We start from the raw sequence: 20,008 nt of genomic DNA, 5'->3' as shown, positions 1-20,008 counted from the left end.
AAAAAAGTTAATTATAATTCACTGTTAAATCTCTTTAAATGATGAACTGACTATCCATATAAAATGGCGTGTCCACGCACATAGCGTGGCCATAAAGAGGTAAAATTTCAATTATAGTTGATATTAAAAAAGTTCTTCGGTATTTTGTATTATATTCCAGAATTTTATTCGCTGCCTGACCTCCGCGCCCCCGATTTCTACAAACTTCCCCCATTCACGCCCACGTGTGTGGCTCCCTACTAAGAATTGCTTGCAGAGCATTGTGTTGTGCTCTTATGGTCAGCATTTGCGCCACGTCATGTTGTGATGTGTGTGTGGCGGTCGCTGTCCGGAGTGCTGTATTTTTAAACGTCTGAGCCTCATCGGCTGCGTTGTTGTTGTTGTTGTCAGTCATTGTAGTCCAGCTCAACTAACGGAAGCCCAGGAAGCGTGCAGCCTCAATGGGGTCGGTCCACAGCGATAAAGGCGTTAGCTGTGTCGGGGTTTCCGGGCCTACGAAGAGGTGCTTCGAGTCGTGGGGTGTCTCTCCGCATGCCGGACAGTCATTTGGCACATCTGCATCTAATTTGCTCAGGTATGAGTTTAACCTGCTGCAGTAGCCAGAGCGAAGTTGGGCTATTGTGGTTCTAGTCTCACGAGGCAGATGAAGCTCCGTCTCGTCGATGTCAGGTGGTTGCGTGCATAGAACGGCATTCACAGGTCTGGATTCTACATAACTCGAGAATGACTGTGAGTACCGCTCAGGGCACGCAACCAGCTGACATCGACGAGAGGGAGCTCTAATAGGCGGCATACACGGTGCGTCTGGCTCGCGAGTTATTTGTGTACTTGTTGACTAGCCTTCGTCTACACACAGTTGTATCATTCAGAGTCATGCCAGGAATCATGTCGGTGTAACTAACACATATTTATTTTCACAAACACATCCAAACCGACTCGCGAATCAGACGCACGGTGTATGCTACCTATAAGGTTGAAGTGTTTTTAACATTACTGCTGATATGAATTTTTTCAATAGAAAAACACTTGGATTCAATATGGCGTAGGTCCCTCGCTTTTTTGTGACAACATGAAGATGCACACCACAATTTGGAGGAGAAGCTCCGCCAAAAATTTGACAAAGGTGTAAGCGCCAAAATATTATTATTATACTATTAATATTTGCAGTGACTAGGAAAAAACTTGGATTCAACATGTCATTCGAGTGATTTTAATTTGGTGTTTTTTTTTTATTTGATCTTTAATAATACTTAATGATCAGGTCTACTGTTGATATGAATTATAATGTGATCTTAGATGTATTAAACATATGCTCAATGGTTAAGGAACAAAAAAAAAATATTGCAAATATTAATTTTTTATAAGGCAAAACTTAGTTACTAACTAATTAATAAAGGTGTTTAAAACTAAGTTATCGAACTTATATAAACTGCGTTCCAATAAACTGGTATTTGGGAACCCTCCTACGAAATTTCAGCGAAATCGTACAAGATTTGATGAAAATATACCTGTTTTTTATAAAGATGCATTTAAAATCTGGAGTTTCCGGGAAACAAACAGCAGTGTTGAGCGACCTCTAAATCCTGTTCAAATAAGCTGAAATTTTAGAAAGAACTTGTCGTTCTTATTATCTTCAAGAATCCGAACGGTCAGACGAAATTCAAAAAAGTTCCAATTTTGAACCACCCTACTCCGCACTGAACTTTAGTTCTGCTAGTTTTAAAATTGGTGGTATCGAGGTTTTTCTTACACCAGCTGGTAGTTTGCTTTCCAATATTTCAAGCAAATATGTAAATGCAGCTTTCGGCAATAATTTTTCAAAACCTGTAAAATTGATGATTTAGTAAATTTCTTGGGAAATGTTTAGTTATTTGTAAAATGGTTTTGTGGCGTGGAGCGGAGGGAGAAGGGGTACCGTACCTAAAACCCCATCCATTACAAAGAGCACCGCCCAAACTTCAAGACAAGTCATCCTTCCCCTCTCTAACCCCTCTACAGACCCCGTGACTCATTTGAAAATGGGGTAAAATTAGCACTTCGATATAGAAACGGTAAACTCACAGTATTTTTGCACAGAACACCTTCCTCTTTGGCGGCTTTAGGCGGGCTTTTAGAAAAATACCCTCATCAGTCCAACTCCGGCTACGCTGACCACAGTATTTTTGCGCCGGCGAAAGCTCCGCTTCTGTTGTCAAAGAAATTGTTGTATTCCTTGTGCATATAACTCCGGTTACGCCGTCCACAGTATTATTGCGCTGAACCAATATATCAAAATTTAGAAAAAACTGCATATTTAAAACCGGATTTATTAATAAACTAGTGCTCGGAAATCTTTATTTTAAACTAAAGTTTAATCCTTTTACTACACTTATATGTTACAGTTTTTAGAATCGGGTCACGCGTTTGGATACAACAACCCAAAATCATTGTACAAATAACTAAACCGTACCGAATTTCTTAAACTAGTTAGTTGCGTTCCAGATACTCCACGATTTGCAGATTTTTACAGAAAGGTGTTCCACTTGGCCACCTTCCATAAGGTTTACTAATGGCGAAAACAGCTTTTCCTGCAAAATCTGCAAATCCTGCAAATCGTGAAGCATCTGGAACGCAACTACTTTTCATAAAATTCACATATGTATGTACATACACTTAATCTTCCACCTTTAAGGGATTTGACGAATCTCGCGATTTCCTCCTTGCCAACTCTACTAATCTATTAAATCTATTAGCTTCCACGTCATCTTCCTCATCACTAAACCATATTTCAGCAGTATCTACTTTTTAAATTTTACAATAAAAACAATTATTTTAAAAATGATGTAAATGAAACACTAAAGAAACAAATGTAAACAAACAGGGAGCTGTTTACAATTCAGTCAACCATTCACAATAGTACACATTTTTATCGATCAAGTTGCACAATAGCAAAATAAAAGATAATCGACTAATCGACAAATTTCTATTCTACTGCTAGTCGACACGCAATAGGGGTGATAGTGTTTTAAAATAATTAATACACCTTAGTTATACGCAGCGTGACTTCGAGATTGATTGCACGTACCGACATCTTGTGCTTGTAATTTACTACATATATATAGGCGTACAGTTACTCTGTGCAGCTAGTGCTTCAAAGTTTTTCTTTTGCGTTTAATTTATAATTTTAATTAAATTTGTGCAGCGCCGTCATCGGATAGCGGAAAGTTGTGAGTATTTTGTATTCATACCTTGTTTTTTAAAAATTAGTGTACTCATTTTTCTTGGCCTACGGGGAAAATTTTTCTTTAATAAAGGCGTGGCCTACGGCACACAAAAAATCGGTGGCGGCATCGGTTGATGATTTTGAGAACTTTACAGCAAATGTTAATAATAAAAGGGTGCGTAAACCCAGAAAAGCGAATGATCTTTCAATAAATGAAAAAGTGCCTGAAAGTTTAATTTCAGAAAGCGTTAATAGTGAGTTAGTCACGAAGGTTGACTTAGTTAGCAAAAACGCGGGAAACGATGACAAAATGGAGGTCGAATCCATTGCGGTTGTTGAGAGTGCTGGTGTTAGTGCTGATGCTGGTGCGAATATTAATGCGAATATTAATGCGAATGTTCATGAGGGAGAACGTGCTTCACACGCTTATCCTAAAAATTTCAAAGGCACTTTCTTTGTGGTGGTTGATGCCACTGAATGCAAAGAAATTAGCAATGACAGAATTAAAAATGGATTGGCGCTTAGAAGCCGAATTAAAGACTTAAATTTCCTTGACATAGATCTCATTTTTGCGGTTGGCAAGACACTATTCACAGTAACCTTTAAGACTGCAGCAGCAGCGAACAAATTTTTAGCTTGTGAAGACTTAAAAAAACGTGGGCTGCGACCTTTCGTTCCCAACACGGCGTTTGAGTCATATGGGGTGATTAGAGGCGTACCTCTAGAATATGATGTAAATGATATTAAAAAATCTGCGCACTCCCGCATCCCAATCTCTTCTGTGTATCGGTTTACACCTAGAGAAAAAAAGAGTGACAATGAAGATATTTTTATACCAACTACCATTATAAAAGTTGGCTTTTTAGGAAAAGACATTCCGAAGTTTATCAAGTACGAATATACTATACTATAAGTTTCTTCTTACATTCCTCCTTTAAGGCAGTGTAGAAAATGTGGCAGGCTCGGTCACACGCAACTAGGATGCAAATCAAAGAGTAGATGCCTCAACTGTGGCAATCAGGAATGTTACAACGCTTGTAATCAACCAGGTTACATTCTTTGCGGTAAAGAGGATCACAACTCCAAAGGCAAAGACAAATGTGGGACATGGCAAAAGGAGCTCATGATCAGCCGCATTAGGGCGGTTAAGAAACTTTCTAGAAAAGAAGCGATTGACACTTATTACCCGAACAGAAACAACAGGTTCGACATTTTAGAAAACGAGCAGGCTGGATTCCCTCAGCTAGGTACTGAAGAAGTGAATATGGACAAAAACCGGTTTATTAATAGAAAAATGATTAGGATGAGCTATAGCAAAGCGACAAAGATGCCACAAGTAGTGGAACCGGCGCCTTTTAGAAGCAACTTGACATCAAGGCAGTCGGTGGTTCAGCCTGTCTATGAAACGCCAGAATACAGTAAGAATAGGGTTACGCAAATGGAAAAATTATTGTCCGAAATTTTCAAAATTACGCAAAAATTGAGTATTGAACACAATCTAACACTAGAGCTTCAAACAATTCAAAACTTAAAATCCAAATATGACAGCACAGTCATTGAAGACGAGATAAGACATAAAGAACGTGTTTGCTGGCCTGATACCTGACTCGTGGTATATTCCTGGCTGACGCTGGTTTTTACGAGTTGTGCTCGGATTCAATCCTTAACTGGTGAGACTCCCGCTTGACTGAGGATATGTACCCAAACCACTCCTGGTCTAACCTCAATGCTGCGCAGATCCTTTAACAATACGTATGGCTGTGACTACCAATTGGTCGCACCAGCTACCAGGGATGCACGGATTCCTTCAGGAAAAATGTTATTTTGCGCAATCACAGATCAGGTGAGAGGGACAGACTACCGGAAACCGACGATCTTTAATATTTGCCTTAGGCCATCCAGAGAACTACCGCGTATACAATGCAAACGAGCTTCTTTAGTTCAAAGTGACTTCAACAGTATTTTATTGTTTCAAACAAAACTTATCGAATTAATTGCAACACAAGTGCGAGTTAATAAAAGGAGGGTTATTTGGCAAACCACGTCCGAATAATGCGGTAGAAAATTCTATCTAAGTATAAAAATGCAAAAAACTTCTGTCACTCGTTACTTCAACTAGTTAAGTACTTTGTGTATATATATTTGCTTACAAAGTGCTGAATGATAGTTGCCATCATTTGCCGCATTCACTACTATACATAGTCGCCTTAGTGGCCGTATTCACTATTCTAGTTAGTTCAGTACATGTTTGCGCAAGCTTTGTGTATTCAATAATGCTTGTCAATATGTAAGTATGTAATTCAATATACAAATTTAGATAAATTCAATTCTGCATACATGTGCATTAGACTGCATCACCAAAAAAAAAGTTGCGGTTTTTCCGCCGGGATTACACAATCTATTATATTACAAAATCTATTATATTTTAAGGCGTCCACCAAAATATTTCGGAAAAATATTAAGATTTAAACGAGCTGGACCGATTTGAAAATACCTCCAAAAATGGAGTTTTTTATGAATAAAAATAGTTTCTTAAAGAACTTTTTGAAAAAAGTCCCCTCAGATGACAAAACAGATTAAGCTTAAAAAATCTGCATAAAAATATTTAAAAATCTCTTCAACGGAATCGTAAGAATGAGATTTTTGATGCTGCTTTTTTTACTTTTTTCAAAGATTGGTTTACGAAAAACTTGAATAACTGGGCCAAAAATGTTCTGATTTAGACTTATGGGATCTCAGTAGAAAGGTATTTTCACACTGTTTTTATTTCTGGCCAAAAAACGTCATTTATGTCCCATCTTGTTTTTTCGAATACCAACACATCTTAATTCAACTTTGAATGAGGTTCGTTCATCCTACCTTTCTCTTCGATCCTTTGAATGAGTTTATTAGCAAAGAAATAAAAAGGCTGAGAAAATACCTTTCCAATGACACCTCTTAAGTCTAAATCGGAAGAGTTTAGGTTCAGTTATTCAAGTTTTTCCTATACCAATCTTTGAAAAAAGTAAAAAAACAGCATCAAAAATCTCATCATTACGATTCCGTTAAAAGTTCTTTTTCCACTTTTTTTTTAATATTCTTATGCAAATATTTTAAGCTTAAACCGTTTTGTCATTTGAGGGGATTTTTAAAAAAAAAATGTTTAAGAAACTATTTTTATTCATAAAAAACTCCATTTTTGGAGGTATTTTCAAATCGGTCCAGCTCACTTAAATCTTAATATTTTTCCGAAATATTTTGGTGGACGTCTTAAAAAATAATAGATTTTATAATTCCAATGGAAAAATAGTACCGATTTTTTTTTGTTTGGGGAGTGATGCAGTCTAATGTGCATAGATATGCACATGTACATATAAAATAAAATACAATGTGCATGATGGTGAAAACGTATTCTTGTAGCCTCTGCTAAGGTGAATGTATAGCGCTCTCTTCAACATCGTGGCCGCCCTAGGCGCGTTCAGCGGCTAGAGCCTCTTTCAGTTCATTAAGTGTTCGTATAGCATCCTGGACCAAAAGTTCGGTCACCTTTCCTCTATAGGTGGCGGTCTGCAGCCCCTGAGTAGTGTGGCGGACGGTGCGGCGAGGGACGGTAGGCGGCGGGAGCGGTTGTCTGGCGGTATGACGAGCGGCTGGGCGTATAGTTCTGCTTGCTGGTTGACGGTGTAGTTTAGATGACCGGGAAGATGGAGGCAGCTGGCCAGAGCGATGTGCGTCAGATGATGACCTCTGGCGATGCAGGAGTGAGTGGTGTCGTAGGCCGCAAGTTCGGCACCTAGCCAAGGAGGTGCATTCACTGGTGGCGTGTGAAAGCGCCAAACAATTTACACAAAACTTTTGTGCGCGTGCAAGTAGCCACCTCTGCTACGGCTGCATCCCCCTGAACAGAGGGCATTTACGTAGGGCGTGGTGACGTTTGCATATGCGGCATCGCTGGTAATCTTCTTCTTCTGGTTCAATCGACTTGTGCGACTCAGTTCCGTCGTTAGTGGCGGCAGCTATCTCCGACCGGAGGAATCTACGTGGTGCCGGCTGAGGTGCTTGATCCATAGCGATCTGAAAAGATGGGTTTACGGGGGACTTTAGTGATGAGAATATTAGATTTGATTGATATGAGTGTAGTTTGTTGTGTGGCGATCGTACTCTAAGGGCGCATTATAGCGGTGGAGGAGCGGTCTGAGCGGGAAGAGGGATTTAAGTGGTAGCAAGAAGGTATGCCAGTATTATTTTGATGGTTGTTCGGGGTCCGTGAGCGATGGGAGATTTGTCTCAGTGGGAAGGAAGCATAGCTTCACAAGGGGTCGTGTGAGAATACCGGTCTGAGTGCGAACGTCCACGACGCGTATGTGCCCATCCGGCCCGGGAGACGCCTTTCTATGCGTCCTAGACGCCATTCCGTAGGTGGAAAGGTGTCGTCGTTTATGAGAACGCACTCGCCGACCTTGGGGTCTATTTGTGGATTTTTCCATTTGTATCTTTTTTGGAGGTCTTTCAGATAGTCTTCTTTCCAACGTCTGTTGAAATGATGATGTAGAATTTTTACCTTTTCCCACCGATTGGTCAAAGACAGGCCTTCATGATTTTACCTCAGGGATGGCCAGAAGAGGAACACCTCTGAGGAAATGGCCGGGTGTGAGAGCGGAGAACTCGGAAGGGTCTTGCGATAGTGGCGAAATAGGTCGGGAGTTTAATACTGCTTCTGTTCTTACCAAGAACAAAGGTGAATTTGTGAGTTCCGGCAACCCTTTTGAAGTGCAGTTTAAAACTTTTGACGGCAGATTCCCACAAACCACCCATGTGGGGAGCACCGGGGGGAATGAATTTCCAATTGATGCCTTGAGGTGAGTACTTGTTAATGACTTCTTGGGACACTTCCGTGAGAAATGCGGTGAACACCTTTTCGGTGGCTCTCTTGGCACCTATGAAGGTTTTGCCGTTATCACTCATCATTTTTGCGGGGTATCCACGACGTCCAACGAAGCGAGCAAATGCTGCGAGAAACGCATTAGTTGTGAGGTCTGAGCACAGCTCAAGGTGAACAGCTTTTGTAGAGAAGGTGCGATCTTAGCAAAGAGGCCTTTATTTGAAAAGGCCCCGCAAAATCAACACCGGTGGTGGTAAAAGGCGGAGCATAGGTGCATCGTTCCGGAGGCAAGGCTGCCATGATTTGCGAGCGGTTTTGCTGCTTATGGAGAGTACAGATTTTGCATTGATATATACATTTTTTGATGAGGGGTTTCAGCCGTGGGATGTAGAATTCCTGCCTAATACATTGCTGCATGAGACGCGTTTCTGCGTGAAGCAGTAGTTCGTGCAGAAATCGCACGTAAAGAACTGCGAATCGGAATTTTTCTGGGATTATGACGGGATGTCGCTCAAAGTGGAGTGAGCTAAGCGACCATTGACTCTGAGCAATTCATTTTTGTCCAAAAATGGGTTGAGGGTACGCAAGGAGCTTCGTTTGTCAATGATCATGGAATTTAGTAACCGTCCCTTTTCGCTAGGGAAGTAGCGAGATTGCGTTAAGGCTATAAGACGGTTTTTTGTATTGCGTAGGTTTTCGTGGGTTAACGAACTGGGATTAGTGGGCATGTTATGCCTGGCTCGATCTTTTAATAGGTTTATAAACCTGAAAACATACGCCATGACTTTAAGAGCACGGGAAAACGACGAGAATCGGTCTATCTTCTGCGGCGGCGTGGAACGTTTCGACCTTGCGCACTTCTGGTGGCATGACTTCCTGGCGTGAAGATTTCGGCCATGCCTCGGGGGGATTAGTTAGCCAAGTCGGACCGTTCCACCATAGGGAGGAAGCTGCCAAGTCCAGCGGTTTACACCCTCTGATGCCCATATCCGCGGGATTCTCCTTGCTACATACGTGTCGCCATGTAGCATTTCCGACTAGATCGATTATTTGTGCGGTGCGGTTGGCTACGAAGGTCTTCCAGGCGTAAGGCGGCTTTTCGAGCCATGCCAGAACAATTTCGGAGTCCGACCAGAGGTTGAGCTTATTTGGTGAGGGATTAAGGTGAGATTGGACGACTGCTACAAGTTTTGCTAAAAGGAGAGCTCCACACAGTTCGAGCCGTGGTAAACTTGTTGTCTTGAGAGGCGCCACCTTTCCTTTGGCTACTAGAAGGTGAGAGAAGACACGAGTATCGTGTATGGTGCGGACATAATTAGTGGCGCAATAAGCCTTTTCCGAGGCGTCGCAGAAGCCATGCAGTTCTGACTGTTGATCTGGCATATAATCTACCCAGCGAGGTATTTGAATAGTGGAGATTGCTTGTAGATTGTTGGCAAATTGGTTCCATTGGATAAGACGGAGGGGTTTTACCTGCTCATTCTAATCAGTCCCATCAAGCCAAAGCTCTTGTAGAAGAATTTTTGCCTGAATCATTACCAGCGTAAGCCATCCTGCCGGGTCAAAAAGTTTGGCGACCGAGGAGAGAATTTGGCGCTTCGTACTTGCGGATGAGGCCGGGATGGAACCAATCGTATAAGAGAACGTATCAGTGAGAGCGTTCCATTGAATTCCTAAAGTTTTCGTGGCACTTTCTTTCTCGAACTGCAGGAAATTTGTATCAAGCAAGTCCTCTTTATTTATACTTCTGAGGATTTCAGGATGGTTAGCGGTAATTTTCTTCAAAGGGAAGCCTGCCGAGTTAAGAGCTTGGATGACTTGGGCGAAAGATTCGGTAGCTGTTGGTAGGTCATGGCTGCCCGAAAGAATGTCGTCTACGTATGTATCGTTCTTCAGTATGGGCACGGCCATGGGGAATGTAGTTTCTATGTCTTGGGAGAGCTGATGAAGGGTGCGAATGGCGAGATAGGGCGCACAGTTGACACCAAATGTGACCGTTTTCAACTTATATTCCGGAATGGGGTTATTTGGGGTAGAACGAAATAGTATTCTCTGAAAATCTTGGTCGTCATCGTGCAGCATTATTTGTCGATACATTTTTTTGACATCCCCATTGAATACAAATTTATAAGTCCTCCATTTTAGAATGAGAAGCATCAATTCAGGCTGGAGAGTTGGTCCGGTATATAAAATGTCATTAAGAGAGTACCCAGAACCAGAAGTCTTTGACGCATTGAAGACAACTCGTACCTTGGTCGTTCGTTTCTCGGGTTTAACCACCGCGTGGTGAGGGAGGTAGAACGACCGGTAATTGCCTTCTGAGGACTTTTCATAAGAATCAGTTTCTTCCATATGTTTGAGTGTTACGTGGAATACGTACGTTATCATACAGAGTTTTAAGGTCACCTTTTTTGAGAAGACTTCTCTCCATGCTGAGAAATTGTTGTAGAGCTGAGGAGCGAGAATGGCCTAGGGCGATTTCAGTGGGGAAACTCGGCTTGAATGGGAGGCGTACCATATAGCGCCCATCGACTGTGCGCGTGGTTGTGGCTTTATAGAACTTTTCACACATTTCATCCTCGGGGGGTAGTTAATATGGGGTTCGGAACATCCTCTATTTCCCAGAACCTTCGTAGTTGTGAGTTGAGATGTTCGTTTGAGGTCTCCTCTACTTGAGTCGAGAATGATTCTATTTGTTGGGGAATTTTACCACTCAGAATCCAGCCAAATATTGTATTTTGGGCTAACAGATTTTCAGATAGTTTTTCTATGCCTTCGAGCATAATCTGCGGGATAAGATCGCTACCAATTACTAGGTCTATCTGATTTGGGGAGTGACAGTTTGGGTCTGCTAGCGTTAAGTGAAACCATTTATTTCTGTGCTGATGACTTAGCTGGAACCTAGGGAGAACTTTCGTTAACTGGGGCAAAACGATTGCTTGGGCACTTATTTTTGTCGTCAAATCAGCAGATACTAGGACTAAAGAGCACAGTTTGTTAGAGGTCTGGACTACTCTTCCTCCCATGCCTGAGATTTCAAAGCTCGAGCTTTGACATGGTAGCCCTAGTCTGGTCTGAGCTTTTGTGGAGATGAAACTCCGTTCTGACCCGTGGTCTATGAGAGCTCTTAGTTTAAAGAGCTCACCACTTTGTTCCGCAGCCACAATTGTAGTAGGGAGGAGTATTTTGCTTTCATTCTCCGAATAAAAGGACTGCACTCTCGTTCTAGTCGAACTCGAGGGGGCTTCTTCTTGTTCTCCATCGGGAGTTTGAAGGTTGGACTGTGTCGATGCCATCATTGCGACCTGAGGTGAGGTTTTTTGTTGCTGCCGTATTATGTCGTTCATGACAATGGAAACAAGTCTGGGTACTTGCGCAGTCTTTTATTAAATGGGATTGAGAGAAGCAGTTAAAGCACATTTTGTGTTCTCTAATAAATTGTCTGCGCTCCTGAGTTGTCATTTTGCGAAGTTTTGGGCAGCCCCACAGTAGAGACCTATTCTGCGGGTTTTGAGGAGTTTTAACCTTCGGAGGACACACTTTTTTTATTTGACGTGAACGACACACTGGGGTAAATTGCACCCCAATTGAAATGTTGCTTTTAAAACACACAGCTTAAGCTTATTTTGCATTTATTACGCTGGAAATATTTAGATAAAATAAATTTAAAATGAAATGTCTTATTGAATTTTTCAAAGGTACAAGATCATATAATTGCATGGTTAGCTTTTATTGACATAACGAAAAAGTTTATCAAAAATAGGCTTTGCACTGGGGTGTCTTACACCCCAGTGTGTCTTCTGAAGGTTAAATTGAGGTCTGCTTTGATGTGTAGGGGGTTTGTAATAATTGTTTGACTGAGGTGTGGGTTTTGGTTTGGGAGGTCGCCATTGATCAACCCTTTCCGCGACCTCATAGCGAGTGGTTAAGAACTGTTTCATCTGAGACCAGTTGGAAAGGTCTTTTCTGGAACTGAGAGACTGTTCCCATAAAGACACTGTTTTTTCTGGGAGTTTAGAGGTGACGATGTATATGAGGATCGGATCCCAGCTTTCGGTTGAGATCTGCTGAGTGGCGAGGATTTGGAGGCAATTGTTAACAGAAGATTGTAATCTCTGTATGTCATCGCTATTTTCCGTATTGATGGGTTTGAGTATTTAGCGTGGGAATGCGGATCTGGTTGTCTACGAGAACTCGCTTATTCTCGTACCGAGACATAAGGGCTTCCCACGCTAAATTAAAACTATCGTCAGTCAGTGGAAATTGCCTTACTATTTCACCAGCTTTGCCTGGGTTTTATACCTGAGATGGTACAGTTTCTGTCCTTGAGTGAGTTCTGGGTGGTTGATGTAGACCGCCGTAAACATGTCACGGAAAGACGGCCCTTGCTCATAACCCCCATAAAACATCTCAGTATCGCAAGGTGGGACTTTTAGAGTGCTTCCACTCTCTTTGGGTTGAGGTGCAGTTGAAGGGGGTGCGGGATTATTGGCTGGTTTCATAAGTTGCAGCTGGTCTGCTATTTGGGCCTTTGTGTCTTCGTAGGTTATTAGACACGACCTATACTTGTTATAGGAGGAGGCTCTAAAGTCTTCGGGAAGGTCATTTTCATCGGTCTCAACAATTACGTCGTAGGTATCTTAAACGCGATCCCAAAACTTGTCTATGTTTTTATCTTTGATGTTCAAGGTAGACTCAGTATTGTTTTGAATCGGGGTTGTTCTGAAGCGAGAGCAGTAGTCCATGAAATTGTCCGTCTCCGCAATGAACTTTGCTGAAGGGTTGGGTTGTTTGGGTTTTTTTGTGGACTTTCCTGCCGAACGCGTTGGTGTCTGGGAATCGGTGGAAGAACCTTGCATTTTCTCTTCTTCGCTCATTTTGGGGCTACTTTTGGTGTCACTCTCGGGTACGTTTAACATTCACGAGTATTTTAGTTAAACTGGCAGTTGAGATTAAAAAAAAAAAACTTTGAGCCGAAGGAGAAGTTGCGGGAACCTGATTAAATTAGGGGGATTGAAATTTAAATAGTAACAGTGAAGTTTGATTCCACCGAAGTTTTGAATCTCTTTTTCACTTCACTTTTATCGTGGGAGAATATACAAAATCGAGATAATGCAATTTCTGAAGAGATCGAGAGAAAATTAATCGATGCTACGTGATTTATTTAGCGAGGTTTAAACGTAGTAAATGAAACTTTAATTATTTTGAGACCGCACTGAACCAATCTTGTACCACTGTTCATACACTTATTGTACATATGTATATATCTGTGTACATATGTATGTATGTTTGCTGTACCGCTTTTTTTCGTATATGTTTGTAGATGTGTGTATATAATGTTATCTACGTTTGTATATAATTCAGGGTTAGTTAAAGTTAATGCAATTTTAAATAGGGATTATTTCGAGAAATTGAAATTTATTATTTTAAACTCATAAATATTACTTATGTATTTATGTTTTGAGATTAATTTCGCAAGATGGCCCAGTGTATCTATGAGAATTTTACTGTATGTTATATTATTTATGTACATAGATACAGTAGGTTCAAACTTTTGGCGGGAGGAAGAAAACTTTTGGCGTTAATAAAATACTTTTGGCGGGGCCGCAAACGGCGAGAATATATGTATGATTTTTAAGTAATTACGTAGATTTTAGATATTGCCGTGGGGTTAGTAAGAAAGTTGAGGTTCTTACTTACGGTTTTATAGATGTTTTTGTACTTATTCCGAGTTGCGGTGATCCGCCTGGGCTGTTGCGGGCTGGTTTCGAATGGAGGCGACGAAGGACCAGTGTTTGCTGGCCTGATACCTGACTCGGGGTATATTCCTGGCTGACGCTGGTTTTTACGAGTTGTGCTCGGATTCAATCCTTAACTGGTGAGACTCCCGCTTGACTGAGGATATGTACCCAAACCACTCCTGGTCTAACCTCAATGCTGCGCAGATCCTTTAACTATACGTATGGCTGTGACTACCAATTGGTCGCACCAGCTACCAGGGATGCACTGATTCCTTCAGGGAAAATGTTATTTTGCGCAATCACAGATCAGGCCAGAGGGACCGACTACCGGAAACCGACGAACAATATAGGAATCTTAATATTTGCCTTAGGCCATCCAGAGAACTACCGCGTATACAATGCAAACGAGCTTCTGTAGTTCAAAGTGACTTCAACAATACTTTATTGTTTTAAACAAAACTTATCGAATTAATTGCAACACAAGTGCGAGTTAATAAAAGGAGGGTTATTTGGCAAACCACGTCCGAATAATGCGGTAGAAAATTCTAAGTATAAAAATGCAAACAACTTCTGTCACTCGTTACTTCAACTAGTTAAGTACTTTGTGTATATATATGTGCTTACAAAGTGCTGAATGATAGTTGCCATCATTTGCCGCATTCACTACTATACATAGTCGCCTTAGTGGCCGTATTCACTATTCTAGTTAGTTCAGTACATGTTTGCGCAAGCTTTGTGTATTCAATAATGCTTGTCAATATGTAAGTATGTAATTCAATATACATATAATTTAGATAAATTCAATTCTGCATACATGTGCATAGGTGGGCACATGAATATATAAAATAAAATACAATGTGCATGTAGGTGAAAACGTATTCTTGTAGCCTCTGCTAAGGTGAATGTGTAGCGCTCTCTTCAACAGAACGGAAATCCAAAACCTAATGAAAATTCTTCAACATAACATACAGTCGCTTAATGCTAATTTACATACCTTAGAATTTTATCTTAATAACTACAAGTATGACATTGCAGTACTTAGTGAAACTTTTTCACATCAGGGGTCAACACCAAAAAAAATATTAAATTTTAACTCAGTGTCGAAAAACAGACAGGACGGCTATGGTGGGGTTGCCATAGTTCTAAAAAAACACATCAAATTTACTAAAATTAGATATATCACGCAATATGATATTCTAATAATCCAATCGCGAAACCTAATACCAAATGTGGTGATATGTGCTGTGTATTTTCCCCCAAACATACCCATCAATGTGTTCAATGACGAGATCAAGAAGTTGTTCGGCGTCCTTGAAAACTACACAAATGTACTACTATTGGGCGACTTTAATGCTAGGGCCACTCAGTGGGGTGACACAGTCAACTCATGCCGAGGTAAGAATCTATACAACATTGTTCAACAACACAACTTTTTTCTTTTAAATGACGGTTCCATCACTTTTCAAAGAAATATTAACCAAGTAGCAGGGTCAGTGTTAGATCTCTCATTTACCAACACAAGTCTACAACTGCAATGGTCTGTTGACCCTATTAGAATAGGGGGAAGCCACCACTTCCCTATCACCATCAATACACAAACAGTGACCAAGGGACCGACCACATTTGTAGCTCAAAAAATATTACATGAGGCGCTCAGGAATGCGCAAACAGAACCCAATATACCAGACATTGAAAACATGACGAAAAAAGAAATACAAAATGCAACCTATTATCTAAGTAGTGATATAACACCTAAAGCCTGGTGGAATAAGGAGTTGGAGAAGACCTTCAGACTACTCAAAGTAGCTCAGTACAAATGCAGAAGGTTACCTTCTATAGAAAATCTTGATCAGGTAGCGGAAACAAAGACGTTATGGAAAAAATGGTCAAATAAGCTAAGAAAAATAACTTTGAGGAGAAAATAATGGAAATCAATTATCAGCCCACAACAAGAACTGCATGGAGGTTCGTTAAAGCCATGAGAGGGGACTATCAGAACAGCAATAAGACCCACTGGCCCAAAGAAGACAACTTGAACTTTTTAAACATGCTCAAACAGCAGGTAGCTTCCAGTGAAGTTTCACTAGAAAGAAATAAGGAAATAACTCCTGATTGCAGCTTAGCGATAACTTATGAAGAATTAGTGGAGACATTAAGGAAAAAGAACAACAACTCGGCAGGAGGCTATGACCGAATCACCTACAAGATGATTAAGTCATTACCTGACAACACTCTTAACAACTTACGCACTGCACTAAATGATGTTTTCCTCACAAATCAACTTCCTGACAGCTGGAGAACGGTTAAGGTGGTACCGATCCCAAAAAGTGACAAAAACTTGAACGATTTTAGAAATTTTCGCCCAATAGCACTGATATCTGTTTTACTAAAATGTGTTAATAGCTGCCATAAAAATAGAATAGAATAATTTCTTGACTCAAATAACATCCTTCCCTATACAACTTTTGCATATAGAAAGGCTCACTCAGCCACCATGGCTGTAAACTACCTAATTCAGGAACTGACCATTAACAAACAAAAAGGCAGGAAAATTATTATCTGTTCCGTTGATATCAACAATGCCTACAATTGTGTAAACATCACAAAACTAGCGTCCATATTAAGTAATATAGGGATTCATGAAAACTATACGGAATGGATAGTAAACTTTCTAGCTTTCAGGAAACTCACACTGGCAGGAGAAACCACTGAAATCAATGGTGGTCTACCACAGGGTAGCTGCCTGTCCCCGATGCTATTCAACATTTATACTATGCAGCTACATTCAATTAGGGACCCGAACACAGACATTTGTCAATTTGCACATGACTTCATCATTGCCTCGTATGGAGATACTGTTGAAAACGCCACACACATATTACAACGTAAAATTGATCAGTTTGGCCATGAATGCTCAAACCTAAACCTCACATTCAATCCAACTAAAACCAAGATTCTATTTGTTAGTAAAGGTAGTTCCAAACAAATAAACATAAATTATAATAATGTTCGGATAGAACAGTCAAACTCAATAAAATTTCTTGGAAGAAACATTAATTCGTCACTCACGGTCACAGAGCATTACAACAATGTCATTAAAGAATCTACAAACAACTCCAAACTGTTCAAACTAATCACAACAGTCAAAGCGGGACTACAACCTAAGGTTGCGACCCAATTCTGTAAGGCGTTTGTTCGGTCCAAAATTGAGTACTGCAGAACCTCCACAGCCAATAGCAGCAATACCACCAACAAAAAAATCGGAACATTTCATAACAGTTTTTTGAGAAGAGCACTAGGAGTAACCCCAGCTACGCCAATTCCAACCTTATATGCAGTTGCAAATGAGCTACCACCCCTGGAGAGATCCAAATGGCTCACTGCCAAGGAAATAACCAAAATATTAGCATCTGACAACCCCTTTAGACTGTCCATTATCAACAACCCCAGCATTAATACCAGCTATAGCAAAGTATATGCTGAATTCAAAGCCTTCTTTGATCGCCTTGGTGCGGTTGAGCATGAGCCCCTTCCACAAAATCTCATTGTCAAGACCAACATGTTACCTAATAGTAAACAAAACACGCCCAGAGAATGTGCCTTAATGATATACAAACAAACCGTAAGTGATTATATAAACAGCAATTTCAAAATATTTTTCTCAGACGCATCTGTACAAAACGATTGTACAGGATGCGGTTTATACGACTTTTCTGCCAAAAAAGAATATGCATTTAAAATTAACTTCAAAACGTGCTCAAGCTTTGGTGAAATCCAAGCGATTAAAAAAGCCATTGAAATTGCTATAAACCTGAAATATGAAAAATCTGTGATATTTACAGACAGTTTAGTAGCTTGCCCACTACTAAAGAAAAAACAGACTGACAACTGCAATGTAGGAGAGATACATAAATTAATGAATACTAATGACATAAGGGTACACTTAGTCTGGAACCTTGAACACATAGGTATAGAAGGGAATGAAAAAGCTGACTAAATTGCCAAATCAGCTACTACAGCATCACTAATGCTGCAAGTCAAATTATCTATCAACGAAACCAGCAGACTAATTTATAATCAGATTAGGCAAAGTTGGTACAATGAATTTCTTCAATTTTCTAGTCAAAATCCAAACCTATTTGCCAATATTTTCACCAAACCAACAAAAAAGCCATTGTACAACAAAAGCCCTCTCTCCCCCAAACAAACCAAGATTATTAACAGAATACTAACTGGCTACACATACGATCAGGCCTATTTTCATAAAATTAAAATCGTTCGCTCAAATAGATGTATTCGCGGCCTCGCCAGCAACTTTGAACATCTCACGTTACACTGTGAAGATCTCAAAAACATCAGAGACAAGTACCCGGTAGTTAAAGATTCGAATAACTGCACAAATTTTTCAAGGTATGAATTTTAACAAAATACGACAACTGGTTGACTATTGATGAAGCACAATTAAATTTTTAACTTTCTTATACATCGATGATTGGCTTTGCCTACTTCAATGCTCGCGACTTCACTGTCCAACCTTCTCTACGCTACTTCGGTTCAAGGTTAATCAGACCTTTCGTTACAAAACAAACGCGCCATCAAAAAACAATCTCGCCACTCCAAACGAACGCATCTACCACAATCGATAACCGTATATGTCTTCAAAAGTTGCAAGTCTTTATTGCTTACCCCTGAAGGAACAAGCTGCTTAATTATCAAGGATTGGTGAACACAAGTATTCACCAACTAGTGGAATAACCTGGCGTTTGCGAGCGACCCCTCTGCCATCACACTAATATCACAAAAAAAAAAAAAATACACCTTAGTTTTGAGCTAACAAGTTAATTTCAAAGCCACTGTTTTTTTAAACAATTTATTTCAATAGTTTAATAAATTTTCCTATTTTTTTGCTTTTAGTTATGTACGCAAATTGATGAGCTTCAAAGGGAACTAGCCGTTGTTGATGAACAAGAACAGTACCTATTTAACGCTTTTTCTGTGGCTATTAATGATTCGTACGAAAAGGAGAAAATTCATTCCAACATGATTAAAGTTTTTGGCATACTTGGAACGTTATTGGGCTCATTTATAACATTTGTTCTCTCAGTTGTTGGACTATTATACAACCAAAAAAAATTATATACACTCCGTAAAGATGTCGAAAGCTCAATAACCGAGCAAGTGATCCAAAAATTAGACAAAGTGGCAAAAGATCTAAAGGAACATCATCAAAGAACTTATCTTAAGGAAACACAGCATTTATCAGAAAAGCCCGCTGAATCATGGGCGTCATATGTGAATCGTCACACGCGCTGGATTTATTCTTGGGCCATTCCAAAGAAGTCCTAACACTTTTGTTAAAATTGCAAATTTTACATGGACTATTTTTTTCTCAATAAAACTGTGCTTCGTAACGTGCTGTTAATTTATGATTACACTGGCAAACGAAATCGGAGCTTGTGATTGAGGAAATTATGCACGACTTCGGTCGTTAGAACCCGAGAATAGCTGCTACTTTCTGCTCGTGGAACAAAAATTAGCCGCTACCAAAGGAAAAAAGAGCTGTCGCTTTCATTAGACTTAGGCCCCTATTATGAGTTGCATTCGATATTCGACTGTGGTCGAAAGTGCTGATTGAACGAATTTTCATTTGGTATTATGTCGCTCATTCGATGAAGAATAGCGTTGTTGTGAATTTCGCTCGTTTAGGTTGTTCACCATAGTATATTTTTCACCGTTGAGAAGCTTTGTTTACAAATCGAGCAAACTAAATAGTGTGCTTATACATATATACATATGTAAATTTGTGCAAATTAAAATGAAATAGAAAAAAAAGCGATTTTATAAAAACGTGGTAAAAAAAATTTTAATTAGTACAACGCAGTTCTGGTTGAAAGATTCGTCAGAGGATAAGAGCTTAGCAAACTCGCCAGGAGCAGAAAACGTTTAAGAAAGGTTAACTGCAGTCTTTCGAATATATTTTGACATACAATATATTTATGAAATTTTGTGATCCAAATCTATTTAAAATATATTAAAACTATAAACAGCTCTGTGATTTTGTCCTCGTGCCAACAGCGTATCGGGATTTACTTGCATAAGTAAAACCAGACTTCCGAGCTTGTGTTTAGTATTCATGACGTTAGAACTGCATGAAGTTAATAAAAATTGTTTAAAATTAGTGTCTAGCCGCCAAAAAGTAAGAAA

At 40.0% G+C, this 20,008-nt stretch overlaps 1 protein-coding gene across 1 annotated transcript in view; it reads left to right on the top strand.

Moving 5' to 3' along the window:
- LOC118745655 overlaps window positions 1–19,251 on the top strand; it is a gene marked incomplete at its 5' end in the record, with an annotated part of 73,912 nt that extends 54,661 nt beyond the window's left edge. Inside the window, 1 exon segment of the mRNA XM_036479204.1 lies at window positions 18,719–19,251. Within this exon segment, the coding sequence (XP_036335097.1) occupies window positions 18,719–19,150 (432 nt within the window).
- Window positions 19,252–20,008: the final 757 nt, after the last annotated feature.

The sequence above is a fragment of the Rhagoletis pomonella genome, unplaced genomic scaffold, assembly GCF_013731165.1.
Source record: "Rhagoletis pomonella isolate Grant_MI unplaced genomic scaffold, Rhpom_1.0 Rhpom_scaffold_00009, whole genome shotgun sequence".
NCBI lineage: Eukaryota > Metazoa > Arthropoda > Insecta > Diptera > Tephritidae > Rhagoletis > Rhagoletis pomonella.
The sequence above is the reverse complement of the archived record's forward strand: the minus strand, read 5'-3'. Positions and strand labels throughout refer to the sequence as shown.